This window comes from Rattus rattus, chromosome 7, assembly GCF_011064425.1.
Source record: "Rattus rattus isolate New Zealand chromosome 7, Rrattus_CSIRO_v1, whole genome shotgun sequence".
Lineage (NCBI taxonomy): Eukaryota > Metazoa > Chordata > Mammalia > Rodentia > Muridae > Rattus > Rattus rattus.
In genome coordinates, this window is record NC_046160.1 from 3,741,306 (window position 1) to 3,764,688 (window position 23,383).

General features: G+C 41.4%; 1 protein-coding gene across 2 annotated transcripts in view; it reads left to right on the forward strand.

Moving 5' to 3' along the window:
- The window catches only part of Fshr (follicle stimulating hormone receptor), a 184,440-nt gene that overhangs the window by 116,589 nt on the left and 44,468 nt on the right, over window positions 1-23,383 (forward strand). For both annotated transcript variants that reach the window (XM_032908629.1, XM_032908630.1), the window contains exons 3-4: window positions 19,675-19,749; window positions 22,257-22,331. In XM_032908629.1, the coding sequence (XP_032764520.1) occupies window positions 19,675-19,749; window positions 22,257-22,331 (150 nt within the window). The remainder of the gene's footprint in view (window positions 1-19,674; window positions 19,750-22,256; window positions 22,332-23,383) is intronic.

A 23,383-nucleotide genomic window follows, 5' to 3' on the forward strand; every position in this document is an offset into this window, starting at 1 on the left:
ATAGAGAAAAGAATCACTAGGTCTACAGAAATAACTCTAGGAGAAAATTTATCAAGCTGCTTGTAAGTTCCATCTTTTTAAAAAAATGTGTATCTTGAGGAAAAGCATAATGGAAAAGAGGAAGAAGGGCACACAACGGGTCAGAGAATAACAATATCCTAAAGAAGAGTGATGACAATGGAGCTGCCCCTCCGCCCCTGCCCAGAGAAGCTCCACTTTCTTCTGTCTCAGTTGCCCACAGTCGATGCAGTTTGAAATTTGTAAATTGGAAAAACCAGAAATAAATGGTTCATATGTTTTAAATTTCATGTTATTCAAGTAATGTCTCATGTCTTTCCACTAAGTCTCCCCAGGATCTCCCCACGTTGTCCAGTGTAGCCATGCTGTTTCCATTGCCCCCCACTAGGAGCTTAGTAGATTCTTACTGTCAGATCAACTGTTATGGTTGTGTGTGTGTGTGTGTGTGTGTGTGTGTGTCTGTCTGTCTCTGCATGTGTGTCTGTCTGTCTCTGCATGTGTGTCTGTCTGTCTGTCTCTCTGTGTGTGTCTGTGTGTCTGTCTGTCTGTCTCTGCATGTGTGGCTGTGTGTGTGTGTGGCTGTATGTGCATGATAAGAGACAGGGAAATTCAGAGAGATGAAATTCATATAGCTTTTATTATGTTTTCATTTATTTTATAATTAATCTAAATTTTTAATATATTATTTTCTCTTCCTTTTGAGTCAAACATCATAAATGCATATGTATAGAGGAAATCAACTCAGCATTACCTATAGCTTCAGAAATCTGCTTAATAATCTAGAGGCATGCTGATCACTGATAAGGGAAGGCCATCATAGTAACAGGACTCTTGTAATAATCATTTTAGCCATTTTAAACTCTATGTTAAATGCTTTATAGTCACTAGATATTTTCATTGATGACATTTTTATTGTGAATACATAAGAGAGTTTTTTTTAACCCGCATTGCACATGACATTTAGGAAATTAAAAGATCTTATCCTAGGCTACAACACTAAAAAATAAAAATCAGGTAAAAAAAAAAAAAAACCTCCAGCCAGATGCCAGCTATTGACTGCCTCAGACTTTGGTTTGAATGTGGTATGTAGCAGGTCTCACACACAAAGGTATCTGGATGGTCTATGTAATAGAAGTCGAAGATTTAGCCTTCACATATCAAACTTTGTGGGGGGGTAGGGCAGAGCAGAGAGTGCTTTGATGTTCTAAGTACGTCCTCCTATGATGCCCATTGACATACTCTCTCATCTGAGAAACGCTTCTCCCAATCAGTCCTGAAGTTGAGACTAGCTAAGGAATTCAAAAAGGAGAGAGAAGAAGGGAGGGTCAGATAGAAAGTCATTCACTCTTGGTTCCATATTGGAAAAAGATCAACACAATGTTCCCAGACATCATGCTTTCTGTCTGCCTCTCTTAGATTTTCTCCCTGTGCAAGACACATGTGCATTTTTGACCCCTAGGACAATGACTTCACTTTCTATTTTTCCCCACTTATAAGGACTGAAAATTATTTATATCTAACTGGCTCTTCAACCACAGCAGGCCATAGATGTAACTTAAGGTGCTCTAGAAAAAGTTCAAAGGTTCCCAGAACATTTCCTCTACCTGCTCTTCTGTGACTAGTATCTACAGAGTCTCTTTTATTAAACCTCTTCTCCCTGTAAGAAGAGCTCCCTACCTTCCATTGACTGTCAGATGTTAACTGTAATTGGTTGAGTGTGAATGGGTTTCTCTTCTTTGGCACAGAGAGCTGTAGAGGGTAAGAGAACAGAGGAAGGCATTGAGCAGGCCCAAATATACAGGCTGCAAAGTCGACTATGCTTTCCCTGATGCTTAGAGCCCAGCTGTGTCTCACAGCCTCCAGTCCAGGCAAACTTCCTCTTCTCACATAGCTTTCTCCCCATGTTAGCTGGAAATAACCCTTGTACACTTGCCTCGTTATTACTTTTTCATCTTTAGTTTATGAAGCATTTGAGGACCAGTCTCCTGTTGACAGATTATAAACTGTTCCTCCTGTAAGAGGTATCTTTACGTTACACAGACAGCCAGCAACAGAGAAATCACATACTATTTCCAATACTTTCCCATTCCCACGCTGCACATCGGCAATACACTTTAAACACTGTGGGGCTTACCCCATCGCTGACCTTGTCTAATCATATTGATTGTCAGCAATTGCAGTCTAATTGGAAAGCATGTTGCTATGGTAATTCCTGTGTCTTATGTCTTACATTTAAAGACACAATGATCCTAAGATGGAGGGAAGGGATTGCTTGTGCTTGGTGACAGAGAAAAACATAATTAGATATGCAAATTATAAAACTAATGTATTTAAATGGATTCTGAAATCTAAATCAGGACTTGATATAATAAATTAGTCCCACTTTCAACCAAAAGTACAGTTGTTCTGAGCATATTTATTCCCCTCCCCCAAACACTTACCTTTTTTTAAGAAAAGGAAAAGGAACAAGAATGGCCAGTTTTCTTGGTTAAGGTAAGGTGCTAAAGTCATGGATTGATCCTGCAGAGGTGCCTTATTGTACGGGGGCAATTGCTCTCTTTAGGATGGGCGTGTAGCTCGTGAGTGGAGTGCTTGGGTAGCATGCTCAAAGCCCTGGGTTCAATTTATAGTACTGTGTAAGCCAGGCATGATTACGTAATCCCAGAACTTAGCAGGTAAAGTCAGGAGAACAAGAAGTGAAAGCACCCTCCTAGTTCCATAGCAAGTGGAAGTCAGCCAGCCCTGTCCAGAAATAAACAAACGAAAGGCAGAGTGATCTGGAGAGGCTGTTCAACTACTAAGAGCACATTTTGCTCTTCAGATGACTATGGTTTAGTTCCCAACACCCATGTCAGGAAGCTTAGAGCCGCACGTAACTCCAGCTCCAGGATCCTATGCTCTCCTCTGGCCTGTATGAGCATCCATCATTCATACACATCAACTCAGATACATATGCTCACATAAAAATAATCGAAACAAACCTTTTCCAAGCAGAGGAAAGAACAAAAGAAAGAAGGAAGGGGAGAAGACAAACTATCCCGTGAACAAGTAGAGTGAGTCAAGCTGAAAACCAGGCACACAGGGAGCCTGGGACCCTGGGGTACAGCACTGTGCTTGAGAGAAAACTAGCTGGGAGTTAGAGGGCTAACTGTTCCTCCCTCCTTTTTTAATAGGCTGGGAAAACCAGCTGGCCTTCATGTTCTTTGTCAGGCTTCTTAGGTAAATTAACAATACAAGTGTTTTTCTCTCATTCCTTTAGTCTACCAACCATCAATGAGTAAGAGTCACTAATAAGGCATACTGCAAGGAGCAGTCTCTGCCCACAATGCAGTGCAGAAGACACTGCCACTTCCTGTGGGATTCGAAGCTTCCCGAAGTCAGAAACCACTCTCTGTAGACATCCAAAGATAGACAAAGGAATTTGAAATTTCTTGTCAAAACTGCTGAACCATTGTTTCTCCTTGTTCCCTCAACTTACACACAGAGAAAGTCAGAAAAGTCTGACGTGGGCAGCCAGAGACAAAAGGAGTGTGACAAGTGGTACAGTGACAGTCCGACCTACAAATGCAGGGCAGTTGCTATGACCAACCGCTGGTGTCTTATTGTGAAAAGGGTACAAGCAGTATCCTAGGAAGCTGAGAGCTTGGAATGTCTTAATTCTGGGTGATCAGAGAAGTTTCCCTGGAAATTACTTGAATAGATATCTTAGAATGAGCCTGAGATTTCCTTTTTGCCGCACTGCTCATAGAGAGAAAGTCTATTTTTACTATACATAATTCCTGACCAAATGAGGACCCTTTTGAAGAGAGCGCCAAGGCCTGTAGGTGCCAAATGACCACTCTTCACACACAGTCACAGAATGCCTGCTCTGTAGCTCACCCTACAAATACAAATACAGTAAAGTCACCCAGGGGAATTTAGCTCTAGATTAGACTCCTATAATGATGACAAAAAATACCAGGGCTGAGGCTGGAGAGGTGGCTGTAAGAGAGAATGCCTGCTGCTCTCGCAGAGGACTTCCCAGCACCCATGTCAGGCAGGTCCCGAGTGCTGATAACTCCAACTTCAAGGGGATCTGACACTTCTGGGCTCTGCAGGCATCTACACTTAACGTGCACAAACCTTTCCTCCTCCAACACAGACACATACAGGCAGGCAGGCAAACATGCCCAGACATGCACACAGGCAAGCAGCATATGCTTACATGAGAACCAAACTGACCTTCCTGTGTTTCTGAAGGGTCAAAAGGACAGCTTGAACAACGGCATTACATAAGCATTCCAAGTGGTCAAGTGAGGCTCCTTCACTGTGACTCATAAAGGAAGCACTTTCATGCCAAGTGTAAGAGTTAATGAGGGCGAAAATGGAAGGACATAAAATATGAAGTAATTATGAATTACAGAGTGAAAACAGAGGCTTGAAGAGGAGGGTATCAGCCAGGGAAGGGGGGGTTGTTACAGGTATGGCATAGAAGGCAAAAAAAGTACCACAAGCCTGAAACTATTCAGGAAGAGTTTGAGGTGCTTTGAGGTAAGAACAGGGGACAGGATAGCTCTTAGTAATTATCACATACACACACGCAGGCACACACATTTGCACACTTGTACTTCTGGTTAAGAGGAAATACAACACTGGCTTACTGGAGACATCAATGAAAAACCTGCTAAGTTGACAATAAAATATATGCTCTCTTAAAGGGAGTCATGGCTCCTGCTCTTGGGTCTCGCCTAGCCCAGGGCTGTTGCTGAGACCCTGGTGCTGCACTTCCATGGGTCTGCCCCAGGAGAGCTCTCAAGAGATCGGCTGTGAGCCCTTGAGAAGGCTGCTTCCTAGAGGCCTTCTTCCCCTCAGCCCATTAGAAATGGAAGTTGGCTCTCATGGAGAACTGCCCATGATGTGGCTGGCTGCCTTTTAATAACAGAAATAATTAAAATCACAAAATTCTGAGGCTAGAAGAGACCCTAGAGATTATTTGAATCACCAGTGTTGTTTTATAGATGAGGAGCAGAGGCCCGGGAAGATAACAGGTTTGACTCCAGGAAGGTGGTTAATTAGTTGCAAAGTCAGGAGGAGAACCCAGGTCTCCTGACTCTGTGAAGTAATGAAAATGACAGGAAGCAGTGTGACCTCTGCATACACCATGTGTCTTGTTCAAGTGCTGGCCATGCATTATTCATGTGACAATCAATAGCCCAGCCTGGCCAATAAAAAGAATTAAAGATACATGCACTTAGACACAGAAGACCTTTGCAACATTTTACAGATGAAAATGGACTTTAGACAGCTCCAGTGATTTGCCAGAGTGGTGAGGACCCTTGTCTCACTGGTCTGTTGGAAAGACTTTGCTTCCTGCAGCCCTGCATCTCTGGATTTTAGACAGCTAGAAACTCAGGTCTCTTAACCGAAACACCCTCCCGAGCTGTGCACCACTAAATTTAGTAGCCTCTGTTTTTTAATAGTAGTTTTGCTGGCAGACAGTTTTGTTATTGTTGGTTTGCTTTGCTTTTGCATGAAATAACTGAAAAGGGAAGAAAAGAATCCAAGAGCTTCTGTGTAATTCAATGAGCAGCATCCAGTTCCTGCCTGTGTTCACTGTAAGTGGCCAGGCAACTCGGTCACAAGCAGTAAACACTGTCACTTTGGGTGAGTGGCTTCTGGATAAATGAGGTCAAGCATAAATTTAGTCAAGAGGATTTTGTCATTGTTTTCTTCTACTTGACCAAACATTCTGCTAATCAGCCCGTAAGTAAGAATGTATTTAGCACCATTGGGTATGTTCATGTTTCACCCAATGACAGATGTAAAACCTCCCCTGACCCTCACAGGAAGAGCATTGTTTGATCAAATACTAGGCTTCACCCTGGTTATTAGCCTCTTACTTTAGGTTGGGTCAATGACAAGAAGGAGCAAAATGTCAGGGGCTTCTTTCTTACCTCATGATCTAAGTGCTCCCAATGCATTTTGCTTAGAATTCCAGGGCAGTGGCAGCATGACGTCGTCATCAGTTCTAGACTTTTAAGGCTTTCATGTGCACCTCCAGGTGCCAAGGGGAAAGCAGGCAGAGTAAGTAGTAGCAGTCCCTTCTGCTCACAGGTTGGGGCTCGGTCTGTTTTCTCTAAGAGCAACAAGTTTAAGCAAGATTGGCTAAGAAATAGATGTGGTGGCACATTCCTGCAAACTGAGCTCCTCAGCTGCAACAGTACGAGAGGCCAATCAAGACGAGTCAAAAAATACTATTTAAAAGGCTGAGTATCTAGCTTAGTGGTATAGTATTCAGTCTCCAATACTGTTGAGAGGTGAGAGAGCAGGGAGAGAGGAAGAGGAGGGATGGAGGAAGGGGAGACATATGTAGCTAAGCATCAATAAGTGAGAGGGAGTGAGTAGATTTTTAGAAGATAGCTAGAGATATATTCCACACCATATATTATCTCCATGCTTCTTACAAAATCTCTAATCAGCCATATATGTATTCCTATTGAGATATACAAGTGTCATGAGTGCTAGCTGATTTGTCCCAGGTCACATACATACCAGGAAATGATAAGAAGCAAGAATCTGAATCCAGAACAATCTTGCCTCCCTGTGCATATTGTCACTCATATTTGACTACAAACTAGACAAGTACAAGCCATCAAAGCCACTTAGTGAGATCGCCTGTGTTGAACATTTAGTACAGTGTTTACTATGCAGCAAATGTCTAATAAAGGTTAATTACTATCAGCAGCACCATTGCCCCTGCAGCCTGGGATATGCAGCTCAAGCTTACAAGTATTAAACCTGAAGAGGATTACTGCAACCCTGTGTGTCTGGCTGCTCCAATCTCCCATTCCCACCAGCAACATTGCCCTCTAATAAAGCTGAGGACTTACGTTAGCACCAAGTGTCTAATCAATGTCCCTTTCCGTTTGGCTCTGCACAGAGTCACCTTGTTTACTGCCTTGATTTCTCATCACGAAGAACACAATGGATTCTTACTTAAACACTTCCTGACAGGCACGCACAATAATACAATAATTGTCCACCCTTGCTAGCTTCCAAATGTAATCTGGTTCTACCTGAAGAAAGCCTAGCTCCTACTTTAAGCTCGTTTCTTTTCCCTAACAATCCCACAAATGACTTTAAGAAACAGGTATCATCCACACTCATGGTTGAAATGGACAGTAGCTCAGTGTACCAGTGTCCATTCCACACTTTTCTCCACTTGATACCCTGCTGTTTCTGTTGTTAGGAGGATATTCAGCCAAGGCACACAAACACTCTTAAAGCCAAATAGAAAGTCTGGATTGCCAGCCTGTGGCTGCATGGAGAACGTGCCCAAATCATGCAGCCTGAGTCTCACCATTCTTTGTCATTTATGAACAAAACCACACTTCAGTCAGTAAGAACAGTTAGCAAGAATTCAAAGTATAGAAGCCAAAGGCAAAGTGAATACATTTAGGCCCCTTCCTGGACCCTGGAACTATGGACTATGTCTTTAATGGATTAGGTATGTGTTCCAGTTTTGACAGGTATTGAGCCCTATGTGCTGAGTTCTAAGGTCAGAATGGTGCCTCTTGCATAATTTCAGTCATGCTAACATCTGGATGCCTGTGACACTGTCATACTTCTTTTATACCTAACCCTGAGTCTATGCCAACTCCTTAAGTCAATCAAATGGGCACATTATGTTTGTTTGAAAACAGTTACCCATGATTACCACAAGATGACTCCTGAGTCAGCATGGACTGCTAAGAACTGGCTGAAGGAGATAGCAAAGAAGCCATAGTGAGGATAACAAAGACAGGAGACGGGGTGAGGACATGAAAGAGTGAAAAAGCAATGGAAAGGATTTTAGATCTTACTAAATATTAAATGACAAAGAGGTCATTAATGACCCTAGGACTAAGGCCCAGGTTGTTCCAATGGACCAGTAGTGATAGTAGATGTGGGTTGGGATTGGGGAAGAAAGACAATGGAGATTAGGGGAATCATCGTGTATGTACCAGAATAGTAATTAGAACAAGCGATTCACAGAGGAGATGATATAACATGCTCTGAGCAGCAGTAGGCGTGGGACCAAGATGGTCCAAAGTGAAAGAGTATCCCCATGACATGTTCTCCATCGCACACCTGAAGGAGTGTGAGAAGGAGCCCGTCAGAGAACTTTCACGGGAAAAGACGAGAGACCTCAAGTCACAGCAGGAGCAATGCTAAGATTTAGAGACAATGTGGTAGGGAAATGAACACGTGACAGGACCTCGTTACCAAAGGCTGTGCTGGGTACCTGGCATTCCTCCCTCTCTCTCCCCACTACTGACTTCAAACTTTCTAATAATTTTTTTATACAGGTGACTTTTATCCAATTAAATTGCAGATCCTTGGAAGACAAGGACCCTTCATTTTACTGTTTTATATGTTTTGTACTTGCATACAAATGTACTAAAAAAACATTTTTTTGTATGAGTTGCTGCTTGGAACTTTGATTTATCTGTAGGGGGAAAATTTGCATGTGAACTTGTATATTGACTTGTCAGAACTCAGGAGCCATGCACCAGGGAGCAAGGGATGATATATAGTTGTTTTATAGGCCTGTTGCTCCATCCCCAAATCTGCTCTATTAAAGATTAAAATAGCAGTAACAGGGTTTTCTGAAGTTGAACATTTTTAGACACTGGAAAGTTCCTCTCTAGTCTATGCTGTCCGAGGCATCAGAAGGCATGGATCCATGCTCCCTGTTGACTGTGTAAGTTAATTAGGCAGTTAAGAGAAAATCAGGTAACCTCTCTCTGCTTTTCTGTAAGCGATAACACCTACCTTCTGAAGCAGCTGTGAGTTTCAAACACAGAAAAAAATGTCTGGCACATAGTAAACTCTTAATATATATTAACTGCTATCATTATGATCTTTCATCCAGTTCTTCCGCTGCTGTGAAGAAAGGTGGAGGATTTACCAATACATGCATGACAATATTCAAGATGCGATCCCAGTGGGTGCACTTGTGCTGAACCACTGAGGGTGATTATATCTCGGTGTCCTTTTGGGGTGTGGTTAGTGCAACCTCAGCAAACTGGCCATGCCGATGAGTCTGAGAAGGAAAGACTTTCATTAGCATACGAGGAAGCAAAGGGACTTGCCTGCTGTCATCTAAGGCATCTGAGGAGCCTTAGGCTCTAACTCATTCTAAAAGTGACCTGCTGCACTTAAACTGACCCTAAAGCAGTAGCATACTTCTTTGGTTATAGCTCCAGGAGGGGCGGCTATCCATGCCAAGGTCCTTGTCCTACCTAATCTTCTGTGTGTGGCCAATGAACAGGAGGCCGGTCTTACTCTAGGAGGCAGAATGGAGCTGAGGTTTGGATTAATACAACAGCTTAGTTGAAGACTGCAAATGACCTATATGAAAGAGTAGGAAATTTCTAGATTTCTCTGTGTAAGGCCTCAGGAAGGCCTAGGACACTTGCCAGCAGCTCCTCCCCAGTTCTGTGGTTACTCAGGCCAGAATCTCCTGAACTCATTAGCCTAGATGAAAAACAGAGAAGGAGAGGAGGCATATGGTCCAGTAGACATAGGAATATTTGATTTTGCTATCAGACAAGGATTTCCTGTCCCACAGATGACTCAGTCCCTTAGGAATCCCTGGAGGTGACTATTATCAACACACACACACACACACACACTCAGTAGCATTCTAGTGGTAACTGATTAGTCAGATGGAGTGGGTTCAAATCCTGCTCTCATGTTAAGCCTCTGAATCATCCTTAAAAGATTCTAGATAGGGTATGAGTGTGAATTTGAAGAGCTTTACAAGCTTCTCTGAATGGCATTTTCAAGAGAGTTTTCACTGACATTTCCTAACCTTACACTGCAGAGTGCATTTCCAGAACTGAGAGAGTAGACTACATGATAATACAGGAAATAGCAGGAAGTGTGTACTACATACACAGTATCATGATGGAATGTAGCTGTATTTGCACTAACGTGTCCTCATATATATTACATTACAATTATAGGACACATTAGTTAAGAATATTCATTTATAACAATGTCTCTTATAATAATTTTATAATATATGTATATTACAATAGCATGTACTATATCTTAGTATGTATAATATATGTGTATATAATATAGGATTTTATGTCATGTGTCTTTTCATTGCAAAGCATGCAATATATGTTGTGTTTCAAGATGAGGTTTTTTTTTTCTTTAAACTGTACAACTATGCTTTGTTACTAAGTATATGTATATTATATACACATGTATTTACTCTATTCTTATATATGGGGTATGTTGAATGCTAGCATGTATTTACTCTATTCTTATATATGGGGTATGTTGAATGCTAGCATGTCTAACTATATACACCATTATATTTAAATATAATCTACCAACCTATCTAGCCACCTATCTGGCAACCTAGATGAGGCTTAGCTCGTGGATCTGACTGGACTCTAGAAACCTGCTAAGTCCCAGGACCCATATTAGTTACCAGTAGATTCTTGTCACCAATGTCACCACCAAAAACACAGATGCTACTCGGCCAATATTTGCTTTAGAACTAGTTCTTCACTTTTTTTAACAATCCCATTTTAAGATTCTGCTGAACAAGATGCTTCCCAACTCTGTTAATATGCAATTTGATTTGGAAAGGTCGTTTGCCATGTACTTTCAAGATCATCGCTTTATTGTTCAAAAGTGAGTGGAAAAATCTTTCCTAATCACTCAGAGCTAATTCATTCCTTCAGCGAAGGGTTGTCTGAGAGCAGGAATACTAAGGCAAAAGTCAATGGTACGCTAGGACTATCCTCTAGAAGCTCTCTAAGGAAATCATGAACTTATTTAAACCATGTAAGTCATCTCTAGAATCCAATGTGACACGCAAGGCTCACTGATAAAGTCTATGATCCCCTAGGTTATGGGAAGGACAGAAAATTAAATTCATTCTGGTGGTAGTAAAGAAATGATATTTTATTCCAAATATGTTTATGTGATTGGCTGCCCTAACATACCCAATCAAGAAAAAGCAAACTACATCAATCGGAGAAGAATCTTCATTGATAGGGGAGTGAATCTGGAGAACATCTCCTACGTTTAAAAATGAAAACATTCTTTGAGTGTTAGTCCATTTAGTCTTGCTATAACAGAACACTGATATAAATAGCAGTAAAAGTTTTTGTCTCACAATCTGATGACTAGAAAGTCAAACTACCATGGGCCACCGTCTGGCTGACTCACCACATGGAAGGGGCAGAAAAGAAGCCACCGTGTGCAGAAGGGAGCAACGGGGCGGTTTGTAACAACCCGCTCAGGAGGAAGCTAATCTAGCCTTAAAATGTCCCACGCACGACTTCCCGCCGGCAAGGAGCACGCGAGACATAGAAATTCTTACTATGAGTGACTTTTATTCCTGTCTATTCCTCTCTCATGGTGGAAGCCCGCTTGCCGCCAGGCGCTTTATTTATCCCCCTGCACGCACCTCCACACCTGATTGGTTGCTTACTCATGACCTCATCAGGTACGCCCGGAAATGGGCAAAGACCTGGCAAGAAGGCACTCTTGCACAAGACACAGTTAACCTCCCCATAGGGAGCCGGCTTGCGCGGTAAAGGCTAGCGCCATCTTGACTGACCTGGCCTTCCACGTGGGGCGCAGTGGAAGCCAGCGCCATCTAGTGGTGGCGAATGTTATTGCGGCCCTCTACATCTCACCCTTTTTATTTATAAATAATAGCAGTCATGATCACCCATATCGCGTGCAATGAGGAAACCTCAGCGATGTGCAGGGGCTGATCAAAGGAAATCACTGAGTCTCTCTCAATCCCAGCGCAATGATCCACAGATCTATGGGGTGCAAGAGCAGAGAACTCAGAATACAGAGAGAGACCCTCTCCTCCCAGTGCAAATGGACCCACAGGTCCTTGGGGTGCAGGAGCAGGAAACTCAGATACAGAGTAAGTCCTGAGCAAGATAACCAAATTCAGTGGAGGCCTTTTGTACAATGGCCACAAGTGCTTGAGTGAATAACGGCCTTGTCACATTACTGTTGAGATCTGAGTTTGCAAACCAACCATGGTATGAATACTGATCCACAGCATAGGGCTGCATCAAACAGAGCCACTCCCGATAAGTAGTGGGCACCTCATTTGGTCCTCCTCAGCTGTTGCCACCAAGGGCCATGGTCAAGCCACTCCTATAATGAAATTTAGAATTTCCAATTCTTAGTAACTACTCTAGAAAGTTCACCCATTGTACTTGTCTAACAATAGGGGAGGATAACTCAGACACTGCAGACACAATGTCTGCAGCAGTAATGGCTGCTACAATAGCAGCGAAAGTGTCAAGGTCTTTTCCAGGACAGTTCAGGATCAGTCATTTTTCTCTGGAACAACCAGCAGGCAATGGAACCAATTTCTGAGATCTGTATGACCAGGACAGAGTTCTCCAGTCATTGTAGCTTTACACAGGTGGCTTTCTGTGAAGCTACAGTCTGTAAAATGGCAACACCAGTTACCAGTTAAGGCAGCAAGAGTCACCAGGGAAATGAAGGGACAGGGGTAACAGCTGGAGTCAGCAAGCAGCAGTGTACAGAGTCTGAGCGTAGGCCGCAGTGGGACGGGAACACACGCAGCGGTAACACTGACTGCAGCAACGGCAAGATTTCTGTGATGACAAAAGGTGAAGGGGGGATCTTCCGTCTTCCTTTCAGGGCAGAGGAATGACTCTAGGGACCCGAACCACGAGAGCTGAATCTTCATGTAACCAGGATCAGCAAGTCTCAGCAACCACCCAGGCAGCTGGCACACTCTTGTAGCATCCTGTAGAAAAAACACAAACATTCCCTCTTCCCCATATAAAATATCTGGACAGGATCATGTCAATATGTGGATCTCTCTATTTCACCTAGGCAGAAGTATGCCTAGTTGTAGGGTGCCATAAACTTTGGCATCCAAATTTTAAAATTGAAATAAAAGGAGTATTATTAGCATTCAGGGATATCTCCCCCTATTTATTTATTAAAATTGTTAAAATATTGTTTATTAAGATAAGTCCTCGAGGATTAAATTGAGGACACTGAGCACTTGTATTTATAATTTGACTTGTATACCAAATTATTGTCTCCAGCATTATTGTTTTGGATATATAAAGAATGAGATTTTTTCACTAATTTTTCTTATGTAAGGCCTAATCTGTCTGATATCTGTCCTCCCTAGTTAAGGAGTCTAGGCAATCCAGTTTGAGTTCTTAAATGTCCTATAAAGGAACAGTATTTAGTGCTCTTAACCACTAAGCCATCTCTCCAGCACCTCACAAACTTTATTTACCTAAACATAAGCATTAATTAGAAATGTCAAATCCTGTAAACAAGGTCCAAATTTAGCCTTATTTAGAAATCTGAGTTGGCAGGGTGAGGCTGGGCGTTGAAAGTAAGCAAATGGAGTCTTCCTCTTTTCATGAGGGTGTGTTATCAACTCCATTATCATTTTCAAAGAGCTGGGTCTATGGTTTTGTTTAGTTCTCTGAGCCAGAGCACTGAAAGGACAGTAAGTTGTCAGACAATTTACACTGGAATCACTCACTGATTTCAAGTAGAAAACCTGTCTCCAATAAAGCATTAAGTGATTGAAATCAATTGTAAACCACAAACCACACAATGACTATCAGTATATGAAGTGAAAGCTTGATTTTTACATTTTAAAAACAGCGGCTAAAGCATGGAATTTAATAATCTGTGCTGAAGCAGCAGAAACTCAAGAAAATAAGCAAGTGATCCAATTATATCTGTAGCCTTTTCATTAGATGAACCACCTATAAATATTCTACAAAAGCATGTAAAGAGTAAAATTATCAATTTTGCCTGAAATTTGTATAAGTAATTGGCCAAATATCAGTATTTTGTAATAACCAATTAAATTGTTGTTTGGACTAAGGTATGTTTCACCAGGTTTCTTTTTAAAATACTTCCATGACTCTAGCCTACAATTCTGTATTAACACAGCTGAAGTTTTATCTCCAATGTGCATAACAAAGACCTAAGTCCTCTGGTAAGGGAGGTACTTTAGCCAATTAACATATCTTTAGAAGTTTGAAATTAGCTTCAAATATTCTTTTTGGAGTAGTGTAACATGCTACTCCCCAAATATTAAAGCTCATTTTGAGAGCAAATGTTTGTAGTAAAAATTTCCATATACACTGAAAGATTCAAAGTTCTAACTTCTTACATTGAAGAAGCAACAAAATTACATAATATAAGGCTATTAGCCACTCTTAATGATATCACTCTATGGGCTCTCTAAAATTATAAGCAAGCTCACAAAATAAAAACTCACAATCGCCAGGATGTAAACAAACTGCATAAAAACAATCCTCTAAATCTATCTTGAAATGGCAGTTGGAGTAAGCAAACAAGCTGTAATGTTCTCATAAGTTCTAAAACCTCATCAATCCTTTATAAATCTTGTAACAATCTCTATCCAATACAATCTCTACCTGTTTGATTTTTCTTCAATTATAAATAAATTTGAGTTAGTCAATGTAACACTGGCAATCCTTAATCACAATCTTAAATTCTCCTTGTAACAGCAGACCACCACCACAAGGTCACCTGAGCTCTTAGTATGTGACTAGGCAGCTGTTCTCCGGGCAGTGGAAATTAGCATTAGAATACAGATAACTTCAGGGCAAGCCACACCTATGGAAAGCAAAACTCAACCCCCAACAACAATCTAGTCACCAAGGCACCACAAGTCTATCATGTTGTAAAGTTTGACTATCAATTCTACATTTGAACGCACAATGGCGCGGTCTCCAATACCTTTCGAGACAATGTCCTAAATTCTTTTAGAAGCCTGGTTTCTAGCATAAGAATTCCATAAAAACATTACCTCAATTTAGACCTGTCTCACTAGGGTGGCCCAATGTCACGTGTATCTAGAATTACTTCATCTAAATTATAGTTTTAAGCCAACTTTCTGTTACCAATATTATACCTTTTTAACCATATCCAATAACTTGAAAGCCAATAGTCCACAACCAAGGCAAGCAGAGCATATTTATACATTTAAAACCAATGAGAAACAAAATTGAAGTGGCTACACATATCAAACACCATTTTTACCTTTTTAGCTATGATTTTAAGAGATGCACCTTGTCACCTGTTGAGTCAATTAACCAGTCAGGGATTTTTCTAAGAGAAACAGCTATCAACTCTCGTACCAAAGAAGCTGAGAAGCTGTTAGCACCTTTAAGATCAGCCCGTGTAGACGCTTAATCAGCTTCTAAGCAGCTCCTCCAGCTAATCTAGACACCTGGCTCTAGGCACAGGGCTTTAAAGACCTGATTGAAACCTTTTTCTATTCATTTGTTCCCTTTTGAACCGAGTTAAAACCAAGTCAAGGTGTGTACGGCCGGCAGATAAGGTTTTTACCATTTTTTCTTTTGAACATGAAACATAAAACATTTAAACAACGAGAAACAAAAATTACAGACATAAACTGACAGACAGGGAGACATCCTGGTGCACCAGAGACAAACAATAGACAAAGAGGGAAAAAACCAGATGGTGTTCACGGTGACTATCCACTCGGGTGGAGTTGATATGGGCGATGGATCGTCTCAATTCCTGGACTAGTCCACCAACGTGTTGAAACCCAATTCCTGTTAGATACTAAGATATATTATCTGAGCGGCACAACCGACATTTGCCAATGGTATGGAAGTGAAACACAGCCCTGAATATTTTTACTCACAACCCAATTACATAAACTCCATCAGGCTGTGCACGGGCACTGAGATGTCCTTTTATTTGATTCTCCTGAATAAATTTTCAGGCGGTCTGCCTCGATCAAATCTGATCAGCATGACTCTGTAAAGCTGTCGAGTCAGCGCACGGACGCCGCGGCTTCCCGAGAGCCGGCGCCGGAGCTTAAGTACACCTTTTATAAGCACCAAGACAAAGTTTTTCTGCCAACATACTGTGTTCCTTTTACCTCCTCTTTTATTCTCTCCCGGGACATTCTTTTCCCAACTTCTCACCTCCGAATTGGAGGGGACTGCTACTTGAGATCGATCAGTTTCCTTTTCTCGTTGCAACTTTTCACTACCCCCTGTTTCTGACCATCTTTTTCTTCGGTCCAACACTCTCCGCTTTGTTGTTTTACCTAGGCAGCTCCCATGCAACCTCTGACGCCGTTTGGCGGTAGCTAGAAACTCAAAGGTCAATAGAAAAAGCCCGAGGGTTGCCAGAGCAACCCCAGCGGCACCTGCCGCGTCCGGCAGTGGTAAGAGTTGGAGCAGATCAAGGCTAGCCATGGTCTCTCAGGGTCTTACCCCACTCATAGCTTCTGAATTTCTCCCCGAAATGGAGGCTTCCGTGCTTTTGGCGATGTTTTTATCCAGGGTTTCTTGGCACCAAATGTCCCATCCACGACTTTCCCGGCAAGAAGCACGAGACATAGAAATTCTTACTATGAGTGACTTTTATTCCTGTCTATTCCTCTCTCATGGTGGAAGCCCGCTTGCGCCGCCAGGCGCCTATTTATCCCCTTGCACGCACCCACACCTGATTGGTTGCTTACTCATGACCTCATCAGGTACGCCCCGGAAATGGGCAAAGACCTGGCAAGAAGGCACTCTTGCACATGCGCACACAGTTAACCTCCCCATAGGGAGCCGGCTTGCGCGGTAAAGGCTAGCGCCATCTTGACTGACCTGGCCTTCCACGTGGGGCGCAGTGGAAGCCAGCGCCATCTAGTGGTGGCGAATGTTATTGCGGCCCTCTACATTAAAATACCTAGTGCACTCCTTAACGCAAGCACTAAATCCTTCACACAGGCAATCAGAACCCAGTTCATCATCTCCCATGAAGTCCTACTCCTTCCAGTTACATGGACTCTAACCATGAGCATACTGGAGACCAAATTTCCATCAATTGAACCTTTGGACATTTGAACCAGTCTAAGTCTTAGCAATGAACCTCTCAGGTGTTAAAAGCTGACAGTCACCAGGAATCTTTTAAAACTCAGGTTGCAACTTGATATGCCATGTTTTGTTGATATCCATGGGAGGCCAGCTCTTGTCTGAATTGAAAGAAAAGAGAAATAGATCTGTGGGAGAAGGGAGGAGGTGGGGAGGGACTGGGAGTAGAGGAGGGAGGGCAAACTGCAGTAGGGATGTGATATATGAGAAAAGAATTAAAAAGAAAAAATTCCTACAAGTTTCCATCAGAAAGGCCTGAATAGAGAACCGCATGCTCTACACTTCTGAAAGCTTGGGTAGTGGTGCTGGTATTGAGACGGCAATGTTCTTCAAAGCAAGACTGGCAATACCCTATCAGGCCTCCCCTTTGACGCTTGATAGAATAATCCAATTATAATAGCTCAAGGGTTGAGATTTTTTTATTTAAAACAAATCTGTATTATGCCCCACCCCCAAATATTTATAGCTATTTCACTTGCCTAGTACTAAAATTCTCTTCAAACTTTCTGCAGTTGAAACAATTCCCAAACTACTGTTGTCCCACCACTTTGTTATTATCATTATTTAACTTTCTGATCTCCCAGTCTGATCTCACTGAGCTTCCTGAAACTATCTTATTCATCTGTCTCTATGTTACAGTATCTAGTGGTGATTCATATATGTTTATCAATAGGTAACAGACTAGTGGGTAATGAAAAGATAGGAGACTGAAGTGTTCAGTCTCATGTAAGACATCTGGTGAATTGCAGCAGAAGGGAGGTCTGTTCAAGGTTTTCCTTTGTGCCTTTGTTGGTTGGCACCTTGACCAAACCTAGTAAATGACTATAAGTCTTGTCTGTAGTTTAAGCCATTGTCCTGGGCTTGTTTTTTGATGGTGTTGTTTTTCTAATCCAAAACATGCAAAAAGAACCTGCTTGTGTTTGTTCTGTGGTTCTAAAGCATCAGGGTCCCTTTCTCTTTACTGCCCATTGCCATAGATGCTATGTTTATACAAGGAAGTCCTTGAATTGACCAAACAGCAATATCTGAGGTGGGGGGAAGGAAGGAAGGAAGGAAGGAGGAAGGAAGGAAGGAAGGAAGGAAGGAAGGAAGGAAGGAAGGAAGGAAGGAAGGGGAAAGAAAGAAAGAAAGAAAGAAAGAAAGAAAAAAGAAAGAAAGAAAAAAGAAAGAAAGAAAGAAAGGAGGGAGGGAGGGAGGGAGGGAGGGAAGAAAGGAAGAAAGAAAGAATGAATGAATGAATCACGGAAATATCTACTGTCCTCTTTGTCCAACCCCACCTGGTGAGAGACACATGCACCACTCCAAATACTCTCTGCTCTCTGAAGGTGACACTAAGATACAGGAACTATTTACTGAAAGAATTAAGTCAGGAGTGTTTCTTAGCCAGTTTATGCTAATAATTTCCAGGGTATTTTTTAAACAACATTAAAATATCCAGACATGAGTTTGGTTAAGTAGACATGTTCTGAAATGAGACAATATCAGCATGAGCATGACATTCAGCTGGCAGTAAACCTGAAAATGTTGCCAGAGGACAGGGTCCTGTGGATCTCACTTAGATTTAAACTCTCCCCCTTGTCTACTCCTTCCCTTCTTGCAGTTCTTTCACTTAGTCCTTTATAAGATCAAATGCGTGCCTTCCAGGCTATTGCTAAGTAAGAGCTTTTCATTTACAAACCCTCATTCACCAGCTCGTGAAAAATGACACTGGCACCCCAGATCCACCTTACCTGTTGTCTCCATCCCTCTCTGAGGCAGCTACTTTACTACCCTCAGCCAACTGCTGCAGTCTCTACCCTACAGATGCCCTCCACTGCTGGATAGATAGATACATAGATAGATAGATAGATAGATAGATAGATAGATAGATAGATAGATAGATAGATAGACAGACAGACAGACAGACAGACAGACAGACAGACAGACAGATAGATAGATAGAGATATAGGGATATAGAGATATATATCATATAGATCTAATGTTACAAATGCATTGAAATAACATTTTGAAAGTGCAATTATTTTATTCTAACAAAAAGTTTTAAAATAATTTTAAGAAAGAGAGCAAGAATGACCAGGGTGGATCCCTAGAGAGGGAAGATGAAGCAGGAATGGACATTTACACTCTTAAACAACACAGGTAGTTTGAACAGAGAACTTGACTCCAGAGTCAAGAACCACAGCCTATGAGCCAAATTCAGCCTTATTTTTTAATAAAGTTTTATTGTCAAACAGTTCATCTCCTATGGTTTTGTTGGAACTGCATTGTTTGTAGTAGTTTCAACACAGATCTGTACATAATCCACAAAGGCAATAAATAGCTAATGATTCACAGAGCCAATAGATAGTTACTATCCAGACCAGAGAAAGTTGTCTGACCCCTGACCTAAGAAACTTAGTTTGATGTCATCCAGTATATTACTCTAAATATCTTTAAGTAAGTCTCCCTCTAGCTTTGGTTTGTACCAAACCGAAGAATCTAATTTCTAAATGAACCACTACCCCGGGTTTATTACTTCACTGTTCTGTAAGCATTAGTATCAAGCATATTAGTTTAGACTTATTGCTACAGCTGACTTGAGGAAATGAAAGCAGTTTTGTGTCTTATGAATCGTCCTAAGCACAGGACTCTAATTGAGTCCTTATAATGTTTATGGGGGGGGGGAGGAACTAAACTAACCCGAATTATTTTTCTTTTGCTACAGAGAGATCTCTCAGAATGATGTCTTGGAAGTAATAGAGGCAGATGTGTTCTCCAACCTACCCAAGTTGCATGAAATGTAAGCAACACACGTGTGTGTGTGTTTGTGTGTGTGTGTGTGTGTGTGTGTGTGTGTGTGTGTGTGTGTAAGAGGTTTATGAATATTAGAGAGAGCCTTACAGTTCATTTACACTCCTGGGACACTCTGAACCTGTTCTGTTCTCAGATCCATAGATCATCGTAATGAAATAGCAGCAGCAGCCTGAAAGGGACTGTCATTTGTCTTGGGCTAAAGATCCAGGAACCAGTCTCAAGATTAGCTTGATTCTGTTTACTGATTCTCTCAGTTGGTTTTCTTCTTGTTTTATGCCATGAGATCTAGAACCCTTGTCTTGTGACTATGGGAAAGCTCCTTCATCCTGTCATCTCAGTTGATGTTACACCACAAAGGCCAAAATAAGTTTCACTCAATGAAGTGGATTCTGAATACACTTATTTTGAGAACAGCCTCTCCATATACACAGCATGAAGGCTCAAATAAAACATGTGGCCACCTAAGACTCCATTTTCTCACCTGAAAACACTACAATGAAATCTACACTCATAGACTTGCTATGATAAATAAAAGACAAAATAAACATCAATTAAATTTAGTACCAATGAGCATAAACCAATTACATTGTAATGGCCCTTGTTTGCTCTGCTAGTATAGCAGACAAACTTATTTCCTCTTGTTGATATTCTAGTTGCATATTTGCGCAATGCCTAGATCTAATTCTGTTTCACACCTGTCTCTAATTACCAGAAGACAATTTAAAGATTAATAAGATGTCAAGGCCATAGAGACTTTAAGTTTTGAAGTATAGTCTATTTATTACTAAGAACCTAGGAAAAATTTTTGGATGTTCAATAAAGAAGAAAGAAAAGGAAATTTGTGGTCAAATAAAATTAGGAAACACTGAGCAAATAAATAATAATCTCATCGTTCACCATAGAAAAACTCGGAAGATATTTTATGCTGAGATACATTTGAGTCTGTACAAAAACTGTTGTATCAGGTGTGTGTGTGTGTGTGTGTGTGTGTGTGTGTGTGTGCGTGCGTGCGCGCGTGCATGCATGCATGAGAGAGAGAGGGAGAGAGAGAGAGATAGAGAGAGAGAGAGAGGCAGGCAGGTAGGCAGAGATTAAGGAATGATTTAGAAATGGTATCCTGCTGAATTCTGTCTTCTCATTCTGCCTCCTACCTCATTGCTTCCCCCTTTTCACTAATGTCTTGTTGTCTTGTTCCTATATTTTCTCTCTACCTGTCTTCATCTTGCCGTAGTTATGAAAAGAGACCTGATGGGGCCTCAAAGTCCACAAAGCATATCAGACAAATGAACCATAGGCACAGTGTAACACACCTCTTGATCCATCCAGTGCGGAGTGGGGCTCATGGGACAGTTCGTGCATCTCCTCCTTGCATGGGGAGGTATTCATTCCCATGCAACACTGGCTGTGTTTAAATGATTAATTGCCTGGTAACCAAGTTCTGGTTAGCTACAGGTTACAGCAACATAAAAGCTAATGAAACAGGAAGGAAGTAATTAACCAGAGTATCTCTGCAAATATACATTGATCCAGCAAGATGAGAAAACGGATAGGTTCTCTGCGGGAATCCAAGTGTGAGCAGACTCACTTCCAGACTATTGATCAGGACATAACACAGGCCAAAAACACTGGGCAGAAGTCCCATTCCCCATCAGCTGGGAGAAGCCACCTTGATCTACAAAATGGGCCTCCTGCCAGATACTGTCTGCAGGAATTTGGTGCTTTAAGTCAAACACAGAAGTTAGTTGCTTTTCTCCCAGACTACCAGATTTTTTTCTTTGCCAATTCATTTCTGTTTCTCCAGTCTGTTTTTTGCTGTGTCACTTATATCCCTTCTCTCCCCCTCTCAACTTCTTTTCACCCTTTCTTGCTGGTCTAAATGTTCTTTTCTTCTCTGCATACTGTTCCCTACTTCAGTTCCCCATGTTAGTGTCACTTTCCCCTTCTTAACTCACCCTGTTTCTTGAACATCATTACTAGTAAAATCATCAGCTCTCCCATGCTTAAAATTAGACTAGAGAGCAGGAACCAAGTGCTAAGTGTTAAATTGACAGGATTGATACTCAGTTTGCACAGATTTCTATAATAAATGGTACTGCATTTGATGAAATGATACATGGACAGATGCATGGATGGATGCATGCATGGATATATGGATGAATGGATAGATGGATGGGTACATGGTTAGATGGATAATTGTATGTATGTGTGCATTGATGGATGGATAGATGAATGGATGGTAGATGGATGTATGGATGCATTGGTGGATGCATGGATAGATGGATGAATGGATAGATGGATGGGTACATGGATAGATGGATGGATGGATAGATGGATGGGTACATGGATAGATGGATGGATGCATGGATGGATAGATGGATGCATGGATGCATGGATGAATGACTTAATTATTTGATGATGTACTCTGCATAATATGAAAAATAAATGACACTCCTTGCCATTCAAGTCACTTATACACACCTTCTTCTTTTACAGTAGGATTGAAAAAGCCAACAATCTTCTGTACATCAACCCGGAGGCCTTCCAGAATCTCCCCAGTCTCAGATATCTGTAAGAGTTCATACACTATAATACTCCTCCTGATACTAAATTGTGCACTCTTATTTTAGTAAAATCTCCAGTTGCTATTATGAGGAATAATTGCTTTTTCTTCGAGGACAGGCAAGAGTGACCAAAGCAAAGGTAGAGGGTTGGAAGTGAGTTTAGTTTTGTTAAATAAGCAAAGTACACTAATGTAGCAGCATTTTGTTTTTATTTCCAAGTGAAGGATGTCTTTCACATTTACAGGACTGTCATGCAGATCGTCTGCAGAACTCGATCATAATTTAGGGTCAATGAGATGCAGTTAAACTTTCAGCTTTCTTTCATTCTGTAACCTTGACTTCAAAGATACTATTTGTCTCACTAATTTGCATATAAGTAGTTTTCTCAGATAGATTGCAGTGCTTTGGTTTGTACATTTTGGTCAATAACTGTCATGGCATTTTATCAGCAGAGAGATTTCTGATATCTGAACTCCATTCTATGGCCTGTCCCCATCAGCAAAAACAGTTTCCTATACTTGAAAGACTTACTTTAGCTGAGGGCTTGACAGATACTTGAATGTTATGATGAGATCTTACAAAGTAGCAGAAAGAATCTAGACCTTGGAGTTAAACTTTCTGAATCCGTTCACTAGCTTTATGTTAGAGGCAAGGACTTAATACCTCATAGCTCATAGCTTGTTTCCTCATTAAAAGAATGGAAATAATAATATATATAGGTTGTTATGCTGCCTAGAGGCTTAAACCAATAACCATCTATCACTTTTTACCTGTCTCAGTTGTTCAACCAAATAGATTTGTTGACCAGGACTTGGTTTTCCTGACATCAGCTAAACATTCTTGTGCATCTCTAGCAAGACAGCAAGTCATCTGGGGCGGAGCATTCTCAATGGTCCCAGTTAGAATGACTCAGCTCTCTTCCCAGTAATGATCATTTCCACCATGCTAGGGTAGGCTTACGTGCACTGAGATCCCAGAGTTCCAAGGGAGAGATTTGAAGTACAAGCTTCTTCAGCATATACCCTGAATAATACACCATCTCTTCTGGTGCATTTTATT